We start from the raw sequence: 16,550 nt of genomic DNA, 5'->3' as shown, positions 1-16,550 counted from the left end.
CTACTTTTTTAAATGAAATTCAGTAAAAAATGCTAATCGACATTTTCTGCTTTGTAAAAGAGCTGGAGGCCGGCAGTTGCGTACCGCTTCCCGTGGACAGCCAGGGAATTAACGGTTTCATATCGATTCTGTGTGTGGCCTGTGCTGGAAGTGTTGTCTAGCGGTGAAGTCGATGTGAATACTTTAGATGGCCATAAACCGTGGCCAAGCGAGGTTGGGTTGTCGTTTGTTCGGTTGCGGCCTGGGCGTGTTGTGCACGTGTTAATTTCTGTCGTGTATAATATATTACGTTTGAGAGGCAAAAATGCCTTCAGATAAAGATAATAAAGGTTCTGATGGAAGTCGACGCAGTTCTTGGGGTGTAGAACTTGGTGAAATGGACAAGAGAACGAGATTTCAAGTAAATCGTGTGGATGCCGGTTCATCAAAGGATGATGGAGAAGAATTCGGCGAGGCAGATCCTTTGCAGGGAGAATCTGGATCTAGAAGAGGTTCAGTGGATGATCTTCGGGGAACATCGCCGACTATGCTTTTATCACATACATCGGATACATCTGGATATGATACCAGATATGCTAAAAGTTTCCGTCATTTCACCCGTGAAGCTCTTCCCCGCCTTGACAACTACCGGAACATCATGTCTATTCAGGCTGCTTACCGGCCAACTTTAGATGAACTCCACAATGCTACGTTACAAGGAAAGGTGAGTAATTTTGATAAAGCAACTTTTAGAACTTAATTGTTCCTGCTTATTTTCTACAAGACTTTTTATGGTGGCAGATACGAAGGAGGTTATAGTATTTCCTAAATTTCTTATCCTTGTTCATTATTGAAGAGAGCAATTTACATTGTATGTACCGTATTATTTTGTTGTTCTTCCAGAAATAACAAGTTTGAAGTACTCACGTATTTAAGAATGTTGTTTAATGTTTAAAGAGAAGAAGATTCCTAACCGGAGTGTAATAAGTCTATTGCTACGGCTTGGCTATTCGTACTGTCGTTGTTTTCTATAGAATGTATCTCCTGGTAAGCGTTAGAGCTGATATCAAGGAGGGATGTCAGCACACTTAGTACGCCTATGCATTTCTGTATCTGGATTGTTAATTTTGATAGTGGTAGCCATTTATGTTACTCCATGCTTTTAATGCTGTCAGTTTTTCATTCGTAGCCTGCTCTTCATGGATTGGGGTCGCGTTTAAGCGTATACGCACCGGCTTTGTTTATAGTGTTCGAGTTACCGTATACACACAACCGTCCTTGATCACGCGCTTTTTGTTATGATAGTAAAACACGTTTGTAGCATATCGAGTCGGAGAAAAAAAATAAAGCTCTTCGTTCAGTCGCGCATATTTTCGCTTTAGTTTTGGAGTTAGGTTGGTGTTACGGCCACTATGATAAAAGAAGCCCGTGGGGTAATATTGGTGAGAGTGCATTGGAAGGAATTTGCAATACGCTTTTCATTTACAAAGTTCGAAACCAGCGTTGGTAGCCAAGTGTTTGTCGCTTATACTATAGCATACAATAGTCAAGGGTTCTCTTCTGGCAGAATCAGTGTATTTTTGAATACGGTTCGGCAAACTTAATGGCACGTTATTCACATAAGATTGTATGGCGATTTAAGATACCGATTGTAAGACGGTGATATTGAGTAGGCTGCTAATTTACTTTTAGGTAACGTATAACTAGGAAAAGGAGGAAGCATTTTAGTCCATTTATCATCTTTTAAACAGCGCAATAAATTGCTTTCTTGCAGACAGGTACTTCGTTTCCAAGAAAACTTAATTTAGAGAGATAAGCCTACACATCCTTTACCAGCTCCGTTTGTGGACCTGACTATTGTGATCGGCTGAAAATGGCAAGTCCCCAAGCATAACTATGACCGAAAGGATGGAGCACGTTATCGTACAGATGTCTTGACTAGTTAACTTACAATACATTGATTTATTTACACTCTACCAAAAACTGGGTGCAGGGTGCTGTTTATACATTTAGAACGAGGGGTAACATTCGCTACAAATTGCCTTGAACGCTACATCTCACTTTACTTTACTTTAACCTAATACATAGAACTACGCAAGTTTGAACAATATTCACCAGATAGTTACGAGGGGCCATCCCCTTGTGGGTGGGGGCGGTAGAATAACATCCACGGTATCCCCTGCCTGTCGTAAGAGGCGACTAAAAGAGGCCCCAGGGGCTCTGAACTTTGGAGTGTGGGTTGGCGACCACGGGGCCCTCAGCTGAGTCCTGGCATTGCTTCCACTTACTTGTGCCAGGCTCCTCACATTAATCTATCCTATCCGACCTCCCTTGGTCAACTCTGGTTCTTTTCCGACCCCGACGCTATTAGGTTTGCGAGGGCTAGGGAGTCTTTCATTTTCACGCCCTTCGTGGCCCTTGTCATCCTTTGGCCGATATCTTCATCTTTCGAAGTGTCGGATCCCTTCCATTTTTTTCTCTCTGATTAGTGTTATAGAGAGGATGGTTGCCCAGTTGTACTTCCTCTTAAAACAATAATCACCACCACCACCACCTTACGAGGGACCACAGCATGAGACGATGAATCTTCCGTTCTAGAGTCCACTCAGTTTTGGGGTCTAGAAGTGTACTTTCTCTTCGTAACTATGTTCTCTATTATTTATTTTTGGTCTCACTCTCAAGAAAATCCCACTGTTTGGGTGGAGGTGGTAGAATGCGTCCAAAACAACCCTTGTCTGTCATAGGAGGTGAGTAAGAGGGGCTCTCACTTGGGAGTGTGGGTTTGTACCACGATGTTCCTAGCTGAGTTTGGCATTGCTTCCATTTACTTGTACTAGGCGGCTCATCACTTTCAACTTTCATATCTGCCCTCTCTTGGTTAACTCTTGTTTTCTTCCGAACCGACGGAGGCCTCAAGTGTTTTCCATGCCCTTCGTAGCTCTTCCCTTTCTTTTGTCGATACCGTTATTGGACCTGTTCTGTTTTTCCACTTATTAGTTTTGGAGGATGTTTGGCCAGTTCCACTTCCTCTTTCAAGCAATCACCCTACCACTACTCAAAAAAATTGCTTCGACAAACACGGCCCACAAGCTGTGTGTGGTCCGCGATATTATTCCTCAGTTTTTTTTGCGAGTTATTTAATTATACAGAACCAAATTGTCAGGCAGCTCTATGATCACGTTCGAACCCTTCAAACCAAACTTAGACTGTGAAAGAATTAGGTTTCTATGTAGTAATAGCTCTGTTCACTTCCCAACTTCACACTATGAGAATATGTCCCGTATCAACTGTTAATGTAGAGATAAAACTATTTCGAGTGCTTGGCATGCAACAGTGTAGTTCAGGAAGCATTTTAAAATGTGCCCTTACCAGAATTGTACTCAAAATGCATAGGTGAAAAGTATCGCACTATAAAAAAGAAAACTGATAAACTGAAATTATAGTTCTCTCAATCTCCTCGTTAACGACCGGCGACTCAAACATTAAACAGTACCACCCCCCGACAGTAACCAGGTTTATGAATGACTGTCGTCGCATCTGCTGTGCTTGTTGGATTATATGGCCTGCACACCGGTATGAATTTAACGCCCTTTGGGAGAGGAAAGGCTACGTTTGGCAAAGAAGTGGCCGTGACCTTAATTGAGTACAGCTCCAGAAATTTCGCGGTGTGAAAATGGGAAACCGCTAAAACACATCTTCAGAACTACCGACGGGAGGGTTCTATCCCACCATCTCCGGAATGCAGTCTTTCAGCTACGCAGCCATGTCGCGAACAGATTTTGCAACACATTCACATGCTCATACAGAATAGGAGTAAACAGTTCGAACCTGGGGTAAAGAATGAAATTGCCCGGGCTGAGAGGCTCAGACGGTTGAGGCGCTGGCCTTCTGACCCCCAATACGTCAGCCTCGTGTCGGTAGATTTACTGGCACGTAAAAGAACTCCAGTCGGACAAAATTTCGGCACCTCGCCGTCTGCAAAAACCGTAAAAGTAGTTAGTGGGACGTAGATTAAATGACATTATTATTATTATTATTATTATTATTATTATTAAAGATTTAATTCGGCATGACAGTCTGAATAACGATTTAAGCATGTGAATATAAGAGTAGTTAATAAATACTCAATAGCAAGTGAATAAAATTCATAATACTGTGTAAAGATGCATAGTGGTGAATGAACTAGTTTCGTAAAGGAGAATCACTGCTATTCCTTAAGGCCCCTTTCACATGCACCGTTTTTAACGGACCGGTTGCAACCGGGTGAAGTTAAGGTAGGTTACACGTGGAGGCAAGTGGAAAACAGTGTATTATGTGTTCAAAATATGGGCAAGTTCGTTGTAGGCTGTGGGCATTCCGTGTTGTCCTATTTTGACTGTTCCTCAATTAAGGCCACGACTGCTATCTTCCAGTGTTCGGCCCTCTTTTCTTAGTGTCGCTGAAAACCTTAAGGAGTTGGATGCAACATTAAACAATTGGTAATAAAAACAGTAAAAAATGAATTCCGAGGTGATCATTTTACATCCCAACCAAGTTAAAACAAAGAAGGCCTATTAGCCGAAAATCGGAAATGTACTGCAGGAAGATAATTCTATCCATATGTCTCCTTGATCTCCCTCTGCTTCTCGTATACATTCTAAGAACCAGTCCACCGTGTTGGCCGTGTGGTTAGGGGCGCGCAGCTGTGAGCTTGCATCAGGGAGATAGCGGATTCTAACTCCACTGTCGGCATACTGAAGATGGTTTTCCGTGGTTTCCCATTTTCACATGAGGCAAATACTGGGGCTGTACATCAATTAAGGCCACGGTCGCTTCCTTCCCACTCCTAGGCTTTTCCTATGCCATCGTCGCCGTAAGACCTATCTGTGTCGGTGCGACGTAAAGCAAAATTGTAAAAATAATAATTAAAAAGTTCATTATTGTCCAAGGTAAAATCTCCATTCGCCTGACAGACCCAACCACCGGAACTGGCGTATATGCACAGCTTCATCCAATAAGTTCGTTTTTAGCTTTTATCTCCTGTGTGCGATTGCGTTTCTGCCATTATTCCAACCTGTTTGCACCAGAAATCATTCTCGCCGCTTCCATATTGTCTGTTACTTTTTTATTTTGTTTTTCTGGTAATGTGGGATCGGCACTAATCTGGGTTAAGATCATTTTTACGGCCGGTTGCCTACTCTACGTGGAGGATGTATTCATTATTGCGTGCTTCTTTATTGATTGGTAGTGTGATGTGAGGCGATCACAGACACCCAGCTCCCGAGCAAGAGGTAATCAAATGCGGTTAAAATCTCTCGACCGGCCGGGATTTACAGAGTGGTAGAGTGATCGTTCAAGATAATCAAGTTGTGCTTCAATTACTTGTAGCAAATCAAATTGTCTGAATGCAAACATCCCCAGGGAGAGCTGTAAGCGGTGAAATGTTCGCATATGAAGTAAGGTGGAGTTAACTTGTTGAAAATGGTGTTCCATACTTCCGGCAGGACATGTATACCAAGCGACCGCTGCTCATCCGGAAGGCCTGTAGATTTTGAGGTGTGTGGTGGCACGACGAATCATCTCGGCCTTTATTCTTAGCTTTCTAGACCGGGATCGCTATCTCACCGTCAGATATCTCTTCAATTGTAATAACTAGAGCCCGGATTATATATAATACTAGCAAGATACCCGTGTTTTGCTACGGTATTATACTGAAACTTATAATTGAATGCTTATCGTTTTATATATAACCCGCCGATATTCGCGATCTGACTCATTTTCTGAGAGATTGCGGCAACGTTCCTCCCATTTTTCAATCTTTTTTCCAGCAATCGATTTCGTACTTCCCGGGCTAGGTCCAGGTATTCCACCCGGTCAATTGGGTCCCTAAATCTTAGCTATGTTTTCCTGTAAGCATTTTTAATGTGGATCAAATCCTTGAGGAGATCCGGCGTGGTGTCCTCTTGGGTGCCTTGGCGGTACTGAACCGGCGGCCGGACTGCAATCGTAGTCATTACCCGTCCAGGACCCGTTTCCAGCACGGTCCGCACATTTTGACGGCGGTCCAGAACATTATTATTATTATTATTATTATTATTATTATTATTGATGTTCTGGACCCCACAGCAAGATGCAAGACCTCTACTTGTCGGTAAATTACATCTGCTGCCATTGTCATTGATGACAGTATGACCAGCACCATTGTCGCCCGTAGGCAAGTGCGCAGGACTTCTGGCGATACGAATGACATACTTCCGTGCATTATTGACCTTATTATAGAAGTGAACAATTGCACGGTCAATCTTATAGCTATCGTTTATTTCAAATGTGTTTAAATGTTTATTTATATGCCAGAAGAATCTACTGTAATCTAAGAAGGTTCTCCAAAGGAAAATATGGCTCTTGAAAACGAACCCAGGAAAGATTTAAAATGATCGGTTTATGATCAGAATAAATACATTGAAAATCCACAGGCTGTTTCCAGTCATTCAACCGGGTCAGGAATGGATTGAATAAGCCCCCAGCTAGCGGTGAGGATAGGAATTGTGCCGGCTGCCGAAGCCTGTCGCACTCCTCTGGGGCAATGATTAATGAATGACAAATGAAATGAAATGATATTGGAGAGTGTTGCTGGAATGAATGATGACGGGGAAAACCGGAGTACCCGGAGAAATACCTGTCTCGCCTCCGCTTTGTCCAGCACAAATCTCACATGGAGTGACCGGGATTTGAACCATGAAACCCAGCGGTGAGAGGCCAGTGCGCTGCCGCCTGAGAGACGGAGGCTCTTTATAAGGTAAGAACATTAGGAACAGTAAAATCAATTGGTCTCGCCTCCGTTTTCCCCCCACTGCGGTTAAGTTGATTTACCACCCCCCCCCCCCCACCCCAAGAAAAAAGAAGGCGTGTTTCTTTCTGTTTAAAGGAGATTCCAAATACCAATGTTCACGTGTGTTACCTTCAGTTTTGAGATATAAGTATTCCCATAAAAATAATTCACTTTTATCACATACTTTCACACTCCCCCCTCCCCTAAGTGAATTTTCAGGCAGAAAATATTTGTTTTTTAATAGTAAAAAATCTTCTAAATAACGATTATCTTCAGTTTTGATGTGTGTCCTCACAAAACGAATTCAACTCCTTTCCACACCCGCCCCCAAAGATTCTCCCCCCCCCCCCCCCAAATGCGTCGTTTTATTTTTAAAGAAGATCTAAATGCCAATTTTCACGTCTGTAAAATAGTTTGTATTAGATGTAAGTATCCTCATACAATTGATTCAATTAATTTTTCAATTTTTCACCCCCCTCCCCCCGGACCATTTATTGGATTTTCCGAGAATACCTGCTTCTTTGCTTTAACAGGAGATTCCAAATACCAGTTTTTACGTCTGTAACATTTTACGTTTCTGAGATATACTGTAGATATAGTCATTCTAAAAATTCACCCCAATTTGTCACTCCTCTTTAACCCCCATTAATTAGATTTTCCAAAAACAACAAAAATAAATGTTTCTGTATTTTTAAAGGAGATTCCATATACTAACTATTTGGTCTGTAATATCTTCAGTTTCTGAGATATACGTATCCTCATTAAAGACATTCAACACCTTATTCACACTTTTCACCCCCCCCCCCCAATTGGGATTTACAGAAAACAAAAAATACGTGTTCTTTTATTTTGAAAAGAGATTCAAAATATCAGTTTTTTTACATCTGCAAACTTTTGATGTTTTGAGATATAGATACACTAATTTTTAAAATACACCCCCCTTTCAGCCCCCCACTACTTGTATTTTCTAAAAACAAAATGCGTGTTTCTTTATTTATAAAGGAGATCCCAAATACCGATCTTCAGGTCTGTAACATCTTCAGTATTCTTATTAAAGGCATTCAACCATTTTTCACCCCTTTTCACCCCCCCCCCCCCACCTATTGGGATTTTCCGAAAACAAAAAATACGTGTTTCTTCATCTTGAAAGTAGATTCTAAGTACAATTTTTACATCTGTAAAGTTTGAAAGTTTTGAGATATAGATACACTCATTTTAATAATTCGCCCCCCCCCCCCTTTCAACCCACCACTATTTGGATTTTCCAAAAACAAAAAGTACATGTTTCTTTATTTTTAAAGGAGATCCCAAATATCTTTTTTCAGGCTGTAATATCTTCAGTTTCTGAGATATAAGTATCCTCATTAAAGGCATTCAACCCACTTTTCACTCCTTTTCACCCCTCCTATTGGGATTTTCCGAAAACAAAAAATACGTGTTTCTTTATGTTGAAGGGAGATTCTAAATACCAATTTCTACGTCTGTAAACTTTTACAGTTTCGAGATATAGATACACTCATTTTTAAAAATCACCCCCCCCCCGTTATTTGGATTTTCCAAAAACAAAAAATTATGTGTTCCTGTATTTTTATAGGAGTTTCCAAATTTAAATTTTCATGACTAACATCTTCAGTTTCTGAGATTTAAGTATCCTCATTAAAGGCATTCAACCCCTGTTTCACCCCTCCTATAGGGATTTTCCGAAAAACATACTCGTTTCTTTATTTTTAAAAAGAGATTCTAAATACCAATTTTTACATCTGTAAACTTTTAAAGTTTTAAGATGTAGATACACTCATTTTAAAAATTCACCCCCCTTTTCACCCCCATTATTTGAATTTTCCAAAAACGAAAAAAATACCTGTTTCTTTATTTTTAAAGCAGATCCAAAATACCAATTTTCAGTTCTGTAATATCTTCAGGTTCTGAGATATAAGAATCCTAATTTAAGGCATTCAACCATTGCTTCACCCCTTTTCACCCCTCCTATTGGGATTTTCCAAAAACAAACAAATACGTGTTTCTTTATTTTTAAAGGAGATTCTAAATACCAATTTTTTACATCTATAAACTTTAACTTTTGAGATATAGATACACTCATTTTAAAAATTCACCCCCCCCCATAATTGGATTTTCCAAAAACAAAAAATACGTGTTTCTTTATTTTTATAGGAGATCCCAGACACCATTTTTCAGGTCTGTAATCTCTTCAGTTTCTGAGATATAAGATTCCTAATTTAAGGCATTCAGCCATTGCTTCACCCCTTTTCACCCCTCCTATTGGGATTTTCCAAAAACAAAAAAATACGTGTTTCCTTATTTTTAAAGAAGATTCTAAAAACCAATTTTTACATCTGTAAACTTTTAAAGTTTTGAGATATAGATACATTCATTTTAAAATTTCACCCCCCCTTTTCACCCCCTTAGCGACGGAATATCCAAAAATCGTCTCTTAGCGAGCACCTACATCTTAATATGAATGTATCCTCAAAATTTCATTTCTTTATGTCCAGTAGTTTTGGCTCGGCGATGATGAATCAGTCAGTCAGTCAGGACAAGTTATTTTATATATATATAGATAAAAATAAGAAATATGTACATAATTATGTAGCTAAAATGATTGATAAAATATGTAGTTAAATAGGTAGACTAATAAATAAAAAATATGTAAACTAATATCTAAGCTTTATTTGATGAGTTATTGTATACAGAAAAAGAAACAAAACCGAAAAAAGTTAAAAGTGAAGATGTTATTCAACCTTTAATTTTAATTTGGAGTTGCAATTAATAACTTTTTTTTCCTTCCAAATTTTCTGCGGGCAACGAATGCCTTCCGTCTGTGGGTTGTTTTACCGTACCGGCTATGGTAAGAGTGGTATTTCATAGTCTGAAGAAAACTATATAAATGTGAAGGGCTACAATATCGAAAGCGCATAACATTGATCAACAATAACATTACATTGACCACTGTTTGTTGTGATGTTCTTTGTCTCCTATGCTGCCGCTCAACTCCGATAAATGGGATTACTGCTGCGTACCGACTATAACAGCTGACTGAATATTGGCGGGAAATATCTGGTAGGTTAGGAAACTTTCTTCTTTAGCACGCCATTCCTCTGGTTCATACATTTCCTGATACTGCTGGTACGCAACACACCGGTTCATCATAGTATTCCAGCTATTCCATCCTTACTCTGAAGCGCTGTTTTGAATGAGCAGTGTGCATACTTACGGCAGAGGCTCACTTAGTAGTAGTAGTAGTAGTAGTAGAAGTAGAAGTGGTAGGCCTATGACCTGGTCAAGAATTACAGTTTAGTCCTATTCCATATTACAGCACCACAATTCACTAAACTCAAAATTCAAACATGAAAAGAGCCGTTTCTTAAGAAAAGCTTCTTCCTCTTCACGTTTATTAAATTCTACATTCATTTTATTCCAAATGAGCAGAGAAGAGGGGGTTTCTCCTCTGACTTGCAGGTAAAAATTACCTCCAAGTCAAATAGTTTCTTTCGCCGCCAGTGTAGTGAATTGAGATTTTTCGACTCATCAGGTACTCCTAGGAAACAGATTGGGATAGTATTTGCCCTGGGACTCTCCACTATTCGACGCCCCCGCCAAAAGAAAACGAGGAATATTCACGGATCACGGCTGTCTGCGAATCGGTCATTCCAGCTCTGGAACTTTGGATTGTTAGATCGGTAGCGTAGTACTGTTCTTTAAAATTGAGAAAATGTGTGGTTTTTCATTTGATCGAGTATTTCATTTAAAAGCATTGCGTTTAATCGCGCCATTCCCACTGCCGTCATTGTAATGACCTATGTTCATTTCAGTTGGGAAAACTATTATAACAGTCTTTCTGAGGTTATAAAACGGCAGCTGGAGAGTTAGTAGGCTATATGCCATTATAATGAAAACTCCTCAACCTGATTGTGACTGATGGTAGGCAAGCGGGCCTACCATTACAATGGCAATTCTCTAAATCTTATGAGAAAAGACGTTTGGTGATTTCCCCGTCGCGTTTCTAGGGTAAAGTTAAGAGCGATGCAATTGAATACAATCTTGCTCACAACATATACACTACCTAACCTACTGTAGAATTCTGTATACAGTGTAGAATTCTGTAGCGGGGTACATCAGTTAGTTATTCATATAGAGACATTTCGTTCTTAGAGTGCATGCTCGAGACTTCCCTTGTTGGCAGTAATCGATCTAGCACCCAAAAGAAAATAGCCTCGGTGGGATATCGAACGTTATATTTAGCAACAATCATTAGCTGATGAAAAGTGTGAACACAAAGTCGGGTATAACAAATGTGCTTTAACGTTGTCTATTCCATAGATACAGATTGTGAACTTAAGAGATTGGTAATAATAATAATAATAATAATAATAATAATAATAATAATAATAATAATAATAATAATAATAATAATATGGCCTCTGCTACCGCGTGCAAGCATTTAGGAGACTGGCGATCATGTGAGGAAATGGATCAGGCTGCAGAGCGTCTGGAGGAGAAGCTCAGAATTCACAGATCATATTAAAAACACGTTCGCTGATTTTCTCAATCATTTGTTTATCAATCAATCAGTCAATACTGATCTGCATTTAGGGCAGTCGCCCAGGTGGCAGATTCCCTATCTGTTGCTTTCCTAGCCTTTTTCTAAATGATTTCAAAGAAATTGGAAATTTATTGAACATCTCCCTTGGTAAATTATTCCAATCCCTAACTCCCCTTCCTGTAAATGAATATTTGCCTCAGTTTGTCCTCTTGAATTCCAACTTTATCTTCATATTGTGATCTTTCCTACTTTTATAAACGCCATTCAAACTTATTCGTCTACTAATGTCATTCCACGCCATCTCTCCGCTGACAGCTCGGAACATACCACTTAGTCGAGCAGCTCTTCTTCTTTCTCTCAATTCTTCCCAACCCAAACATTGCAACATTTTTGTAACGCTACTCTTTTGTCGGAAATCACCCAGAACAAATCGAGCTGCTTTTCTTTGGATTTTTTCCAGTTCTTGAATCAGGTAATCCTGGTGAGGGTCCCATACACTGGAACCATACTCCAGTTGGGGTCTTACCAGAGACTTATATGCCCTCTCCTTTACATCCTTACTACAACCCCTAAACACCCTCATAACCATGTGCAAAGATCTGTACCCTTTATTTACAATCCCATTTATGTGATTAACCCAATGAAGATCTTTCCTTATATTAACACCTAGATACTTACAATGATCCCCAAAAGGAACTTTCACCCCATCAACGCAGTAATTAAAACTGAGACGACTTTTCCTATTTGTGAAACTCACAACCTGTCTTTTAACCCCGTTTATCAAGATACCATTGACTGCTGTCCATCTCACAACATTTTCGAGGTCACGTTGCAGTTGTTCACAATCTTGTAACTTATTTATCACTCTATAGAGAATAACATCATCCGCAAAAAGCCTTACCTCCGATTCCACTCCTTTACTCATATCATTTATATATATAAGAAAACATAAAGGTCCGATAACACTGCCTTGAGGAATTCCCCTCTTAATTATTACAGGGTCAGATAAAGCTTCACCTACTCTAATTTTCTGAGATCTATTTTCTAGAAATATAGCAACCCATTCAGTCACTCTTTTGTCTAGTCCAGTTGCACTCATTTTTGCCAGTAGTCTCCTATGATCCACCCTATCAAATGCTTTAGACAGGTCAATTGCGATACAGTCCATTTGACCTCCAGAATCCAAGATATCTGCTATATCTTGCTGAAATCCTACAAGTTGAGCTTCAGTGGAATAACCTTTTCTAAAACCGAATTGCCTTCTATCGAACCAGTTATTAATTTCACAAACATGTCTAATATAATCAGAAAGAATGCCTTTCCCAAAGCTTACATACAATGCATGTCAAACTTACTGGCCTGTAATTTTCAGCTTTATGTCTATCACCCTTTCCTTTATACACAGGGGCTACTATAGCAACTCTCCATTCATCTGGTATAGTTCCTCCGACCAAACAATTATCAAATAAGTACTTTAGATATGGTACTATATCCCAACCCCTTGTTTTAGTATATCGCCAGAAATCTGATCAATTCCAGCCGCTTTTCTAGTTTTCAACTCTTGTATCTTATTGTAAATGTCATTGTTATCATATGTAAATTTTATTACTTCTTTGGCCTTAGTCTCCTCCTCTATCTCGACATTATCCTTGTAACCAACAATCTTTACATACTGCTGACTGAATACTTCTGCCTTTTGAAGATCCTCACATACACACTCCCCTTGTTCATTAATTATTCCTGGAATGTCCTTCTTGGAACCTGTTTCTGCCTTAAAATACCTATACTTACCCTTCCATTTTTCACTAAAATTTGTATGACTGCCAATTATGCTTGCCATCATGTTATCCTTAGCTGCCTTCTTTGCTAGATTCAATTTTCTAGTAAGTTCCTTCAATTTCTCCTTACTTCCACAGCCATTTCTAACTCTATTTCTTTCCAGTCTCTACCTCCTTCTTAGTCTCTTTATTTCTTTATTATAATAAGGTGGGTCTTTACCATTCCTTACCACCCTTAATGTACAAACCTGTTTTCGCATTCCTCAACAATTTCTTTAAACCCATCCCAGAGTCTGTTTACATTTTTATTTACCGTTTTCCACCGATCATAATTACTTTTTAGAAACTGCCTCATGCCTGCTTTATCAGCCATATGGTACTGTCTAACAGTCCTACTTTTAAGACCTTCCTTTCTATCACATTTATTTTTAACTACCACAAAAACAGCTTCATGATCACTAATACCATCTGTTACTTCAGTTTCCCTATACAGCTCATCTGGTTTTATCAGCACGACATCCAGGATATTTTTACCTCTGGTTGGTTCCTTCACTTTCTGAATCAGCTGTCCTTCCCATATTAACTTATTTGCCATTTGATGGTCATGCTTCCGGTCGTTCGCATTTCCTTCCCAATTGAGATCTGGCAAATTCAGATCTCCCGCTACAATCACATTTCTTTCCATGTCGTTTACCACATAGCTGACTATCCTAACAAATAATTCCGAATCCGCGTCAGTGCTACCCTTTCCCGATCTGTACACTCCAAATATATCAAGTTGCCTATTATCTTTAGAAATGAGCCTTACACCTAGAATTTCATGTGTCTTATTTTTAACTTTTTCGTAGCTTACAAATTCTTCTTTCACCAGAATGAACACTCCCCCTCCGAGACTTCCTATCCTATCTCTGCGATACACACTTCGGTGCCGTGAGAAAATTTCTGCATCCATTATATCATTTCTCAGCCATGATTCAACTCCTATTACAATATATGGTAAATATATATGTATTAAATTACTTAATTCTATTCCTTTCCTTACAATACTTCTACAGTTCAACACTAACAATTTTATGTCATCCCTACTTGATTTCCAGTTCTCTGTTCCCTTATCACCGCTCCCTAGGCCATCCCGTTTCCCTGAATGTACCTCCCTATTACCCTTCTAAACAAATTTCCTAACTTATACGTACCACTGCGGTTTAAATGAAGGCCATCTGAGTGCAGATCCCTATCTCCTACCCACCCATTAGGATCTAGAAATTTCACTCCCAGTTTCCCACATACCCACTCCATAGTCTCATTTAAATCCCCAATCACCCTCCAGTCGGTATCCCTTCTACACAGTATTCCACTAAACAATCTCCGCTTTCTTAAATTTCACCCGTGCTGCATTTACCAGATCCCACACATCTCCAACTATGTTGGTACTTTTATCAGCTTGCCTTACGTTGTTGGTACCAACGTGAAACACTACCACCTTCTCATTCCCCTCCTCCCTCTCTTCTACTTTCCTCAACATCTGCCTCAACCTAATTCCTGGATAACATTCTACCCTGGTACCCTTTCCTCCACACACTTTCCCCCGCGTGTCTAACGATGGAATCCCCCATGACCAGAGCCTCAACCCTACCCACCTCATTTGATCCCCTCCCCTCCTGGTCAGCCCTATCTTTCCTGATAGCTGCAGAAGCTACTTCCTCCTCCCTTTTCTCCTTCCAATGACCCTGTTCCATCTGTCTTTTCCTATCCCCTACTCTACATTTTCCTTTCCTACCTTTTCCCTTCCTCCTACTTCTACACATCTCAGCAACAGTTCCCTGTCCCTCATCTTCCCTCTGTTGTTTTACCTGGAGTGACTCGTACCGATTTCGCACAGACACCTGTCCTGAATTCTGATCCTGAATAGAGCCCTTAGCCTGCAATCTCCTTCCCCTTAGAACAGGGATGACGAACCTTTTCCAACTAGTGTGCCATTTTAAGTCTGGTTTATTATTCTCATCTGTTGACTGTGCCACTTGTTGTTTTCCACTAAGGGATGTCTACAATCTACAAATCCCCCTCCCCGGCGACTTCCTTTATAAATTCCCGATTATGTTTCATAATATGTTATTTATTTATTTATTCATTCATTCATTCACTGATTCATTTATTTATTTATTATACATATATCTTGTAAATTCATTTGATTGCATGTTCCGTGGGTCTGTACCTCAATTATGGCCAAGGCGGTTTCCTTCCCACTCGTAAGCCTGTCCCATCGTCGCCACAAGACGTATCTGTGTCGGTGTGACGTAAAACAATTGTAAAAGAAATATTAGATATAAAAATCAAAATTACTAATATTGCGAATGGACTTCACTTTCTCCATTCCAGGTTGTAGTTTATACGCTCACAATTATACTAATTTCTCCCTCATCACACTTCCATGAGCATACATACATACATACATTCATACATTATCATTATAGACTGTTATGCCTTTCAGCGTTCAGTCTGCAAGCCTCTGTGAATTTACTAAACGTCGCCACAATCCTCAATTTGCAACTAGTGTTGTGGCCTCATTTAGTTGTATACCTCTTATCTTTAAATCGTTAGAAACCGAGTCTAACCATCGTCGTCTTGGTCTACCTCTACTTCTCTTATCCTCCATAGCAGAGTCCATTATTCTCCTAGGTAACCTATCCTCCCCCATTCGCCTCACATGACCCTACCACCGAAGCCGGTTTATGCGTACAGCTTCATCCATCGAGTTCATTCCTAAATTAGCCTTTATCTCCTCATTCCGAGTACCATCCTGCCATTGTTCCCACCTGTTTGTACCAGCAATAATTCTTGCTACTTTCATGTCTGTTACTTCTAACTTATGAATAAGATATCCTGAGTCCACCCAGCTTTCGCTCCCGTAAAGCAAAGTTGGTCTGAAAACAGACCGATGTAACGATAGTTTCGTCTGGGAGCTCACTTCTTTCTTACAGAATACTGTTGATTGCAACTGCGAGCTCACTGCATTAGCTTTACGACACCTTGATTCAATCTCACTTACTATATTACCATCCTGGGAGAACACACAACCTAAATACTTGAAATTATCAACCTGTTCTAGCTTTGTATCACCAATCTGACATTCAATTCTGTTGAGTTTCTTACCTACTGACATCAATTTAGTCTTCGGGAGGCTAATTTTCATACCATACTCATTGCACCTATTTTCAAGTTCCAAGATATTACACTGCAGGCTTTCGGTACAATCTGCCATTAAGACCAAGTCGTCAGCATAGGCCAGACTGCTTATTACATTTCCATCTAACTGAATCCCTCCCTGCCATTTTATACCTTTCAGCAGATGATCCATGTAAACTACGAACAGCAAAGGTGAAAGATTACAGCCTTGTCTAACCCCTGTAAGTACCCTGAACCAAGA

General features: G+C 39.8%; 1 protein-coding gene across 1 annotated transcript in view; it reads left to right on the top strand.

Moving 5' to 3' along the window:
- The first annotated feature begins 204 nt into the window (after nt 1–204).
- Nucleotides 205–16,550, top strand: part of LOC136863365 (bumetanide-sensitive sodium-(potassium)-chloride cotransporter) — a 756,312-nt gene continuing 739,966 nt past the window's right edge. Inside the window, exon 1 of the mRNA XM_068225649.1 lies at nt 205–703. Coding sequence (XP_068081750.1) covers nt 305–703 — 399 coding nt within the window. The 5' untranslated portion in view covers nt 205–304. The remainder of the gene's footprint in view (nt 704–16,550) is intronic.

The sequence above is a fragment of the Anabrus simplex genome, chromosome 1 (genome assembly GCF_040414725.1).
Source record: "Anabrus simplex isolate iqAnaSimp1 chromosome 1, ASM4041472v1, whole genome shotgun sequence".
Lineage (NCBI taxonomy): Eukaryota > Metazoa > Arthropoda > Insecta > Orthoptera > Tettigoniidae > Anabrus > Anabrus simplex.
The sequence above is the reverse complement of the archived record's forward strand: the minus strand, read 5'-3'. Positions and strand labels throughout refer to the sequence as shown.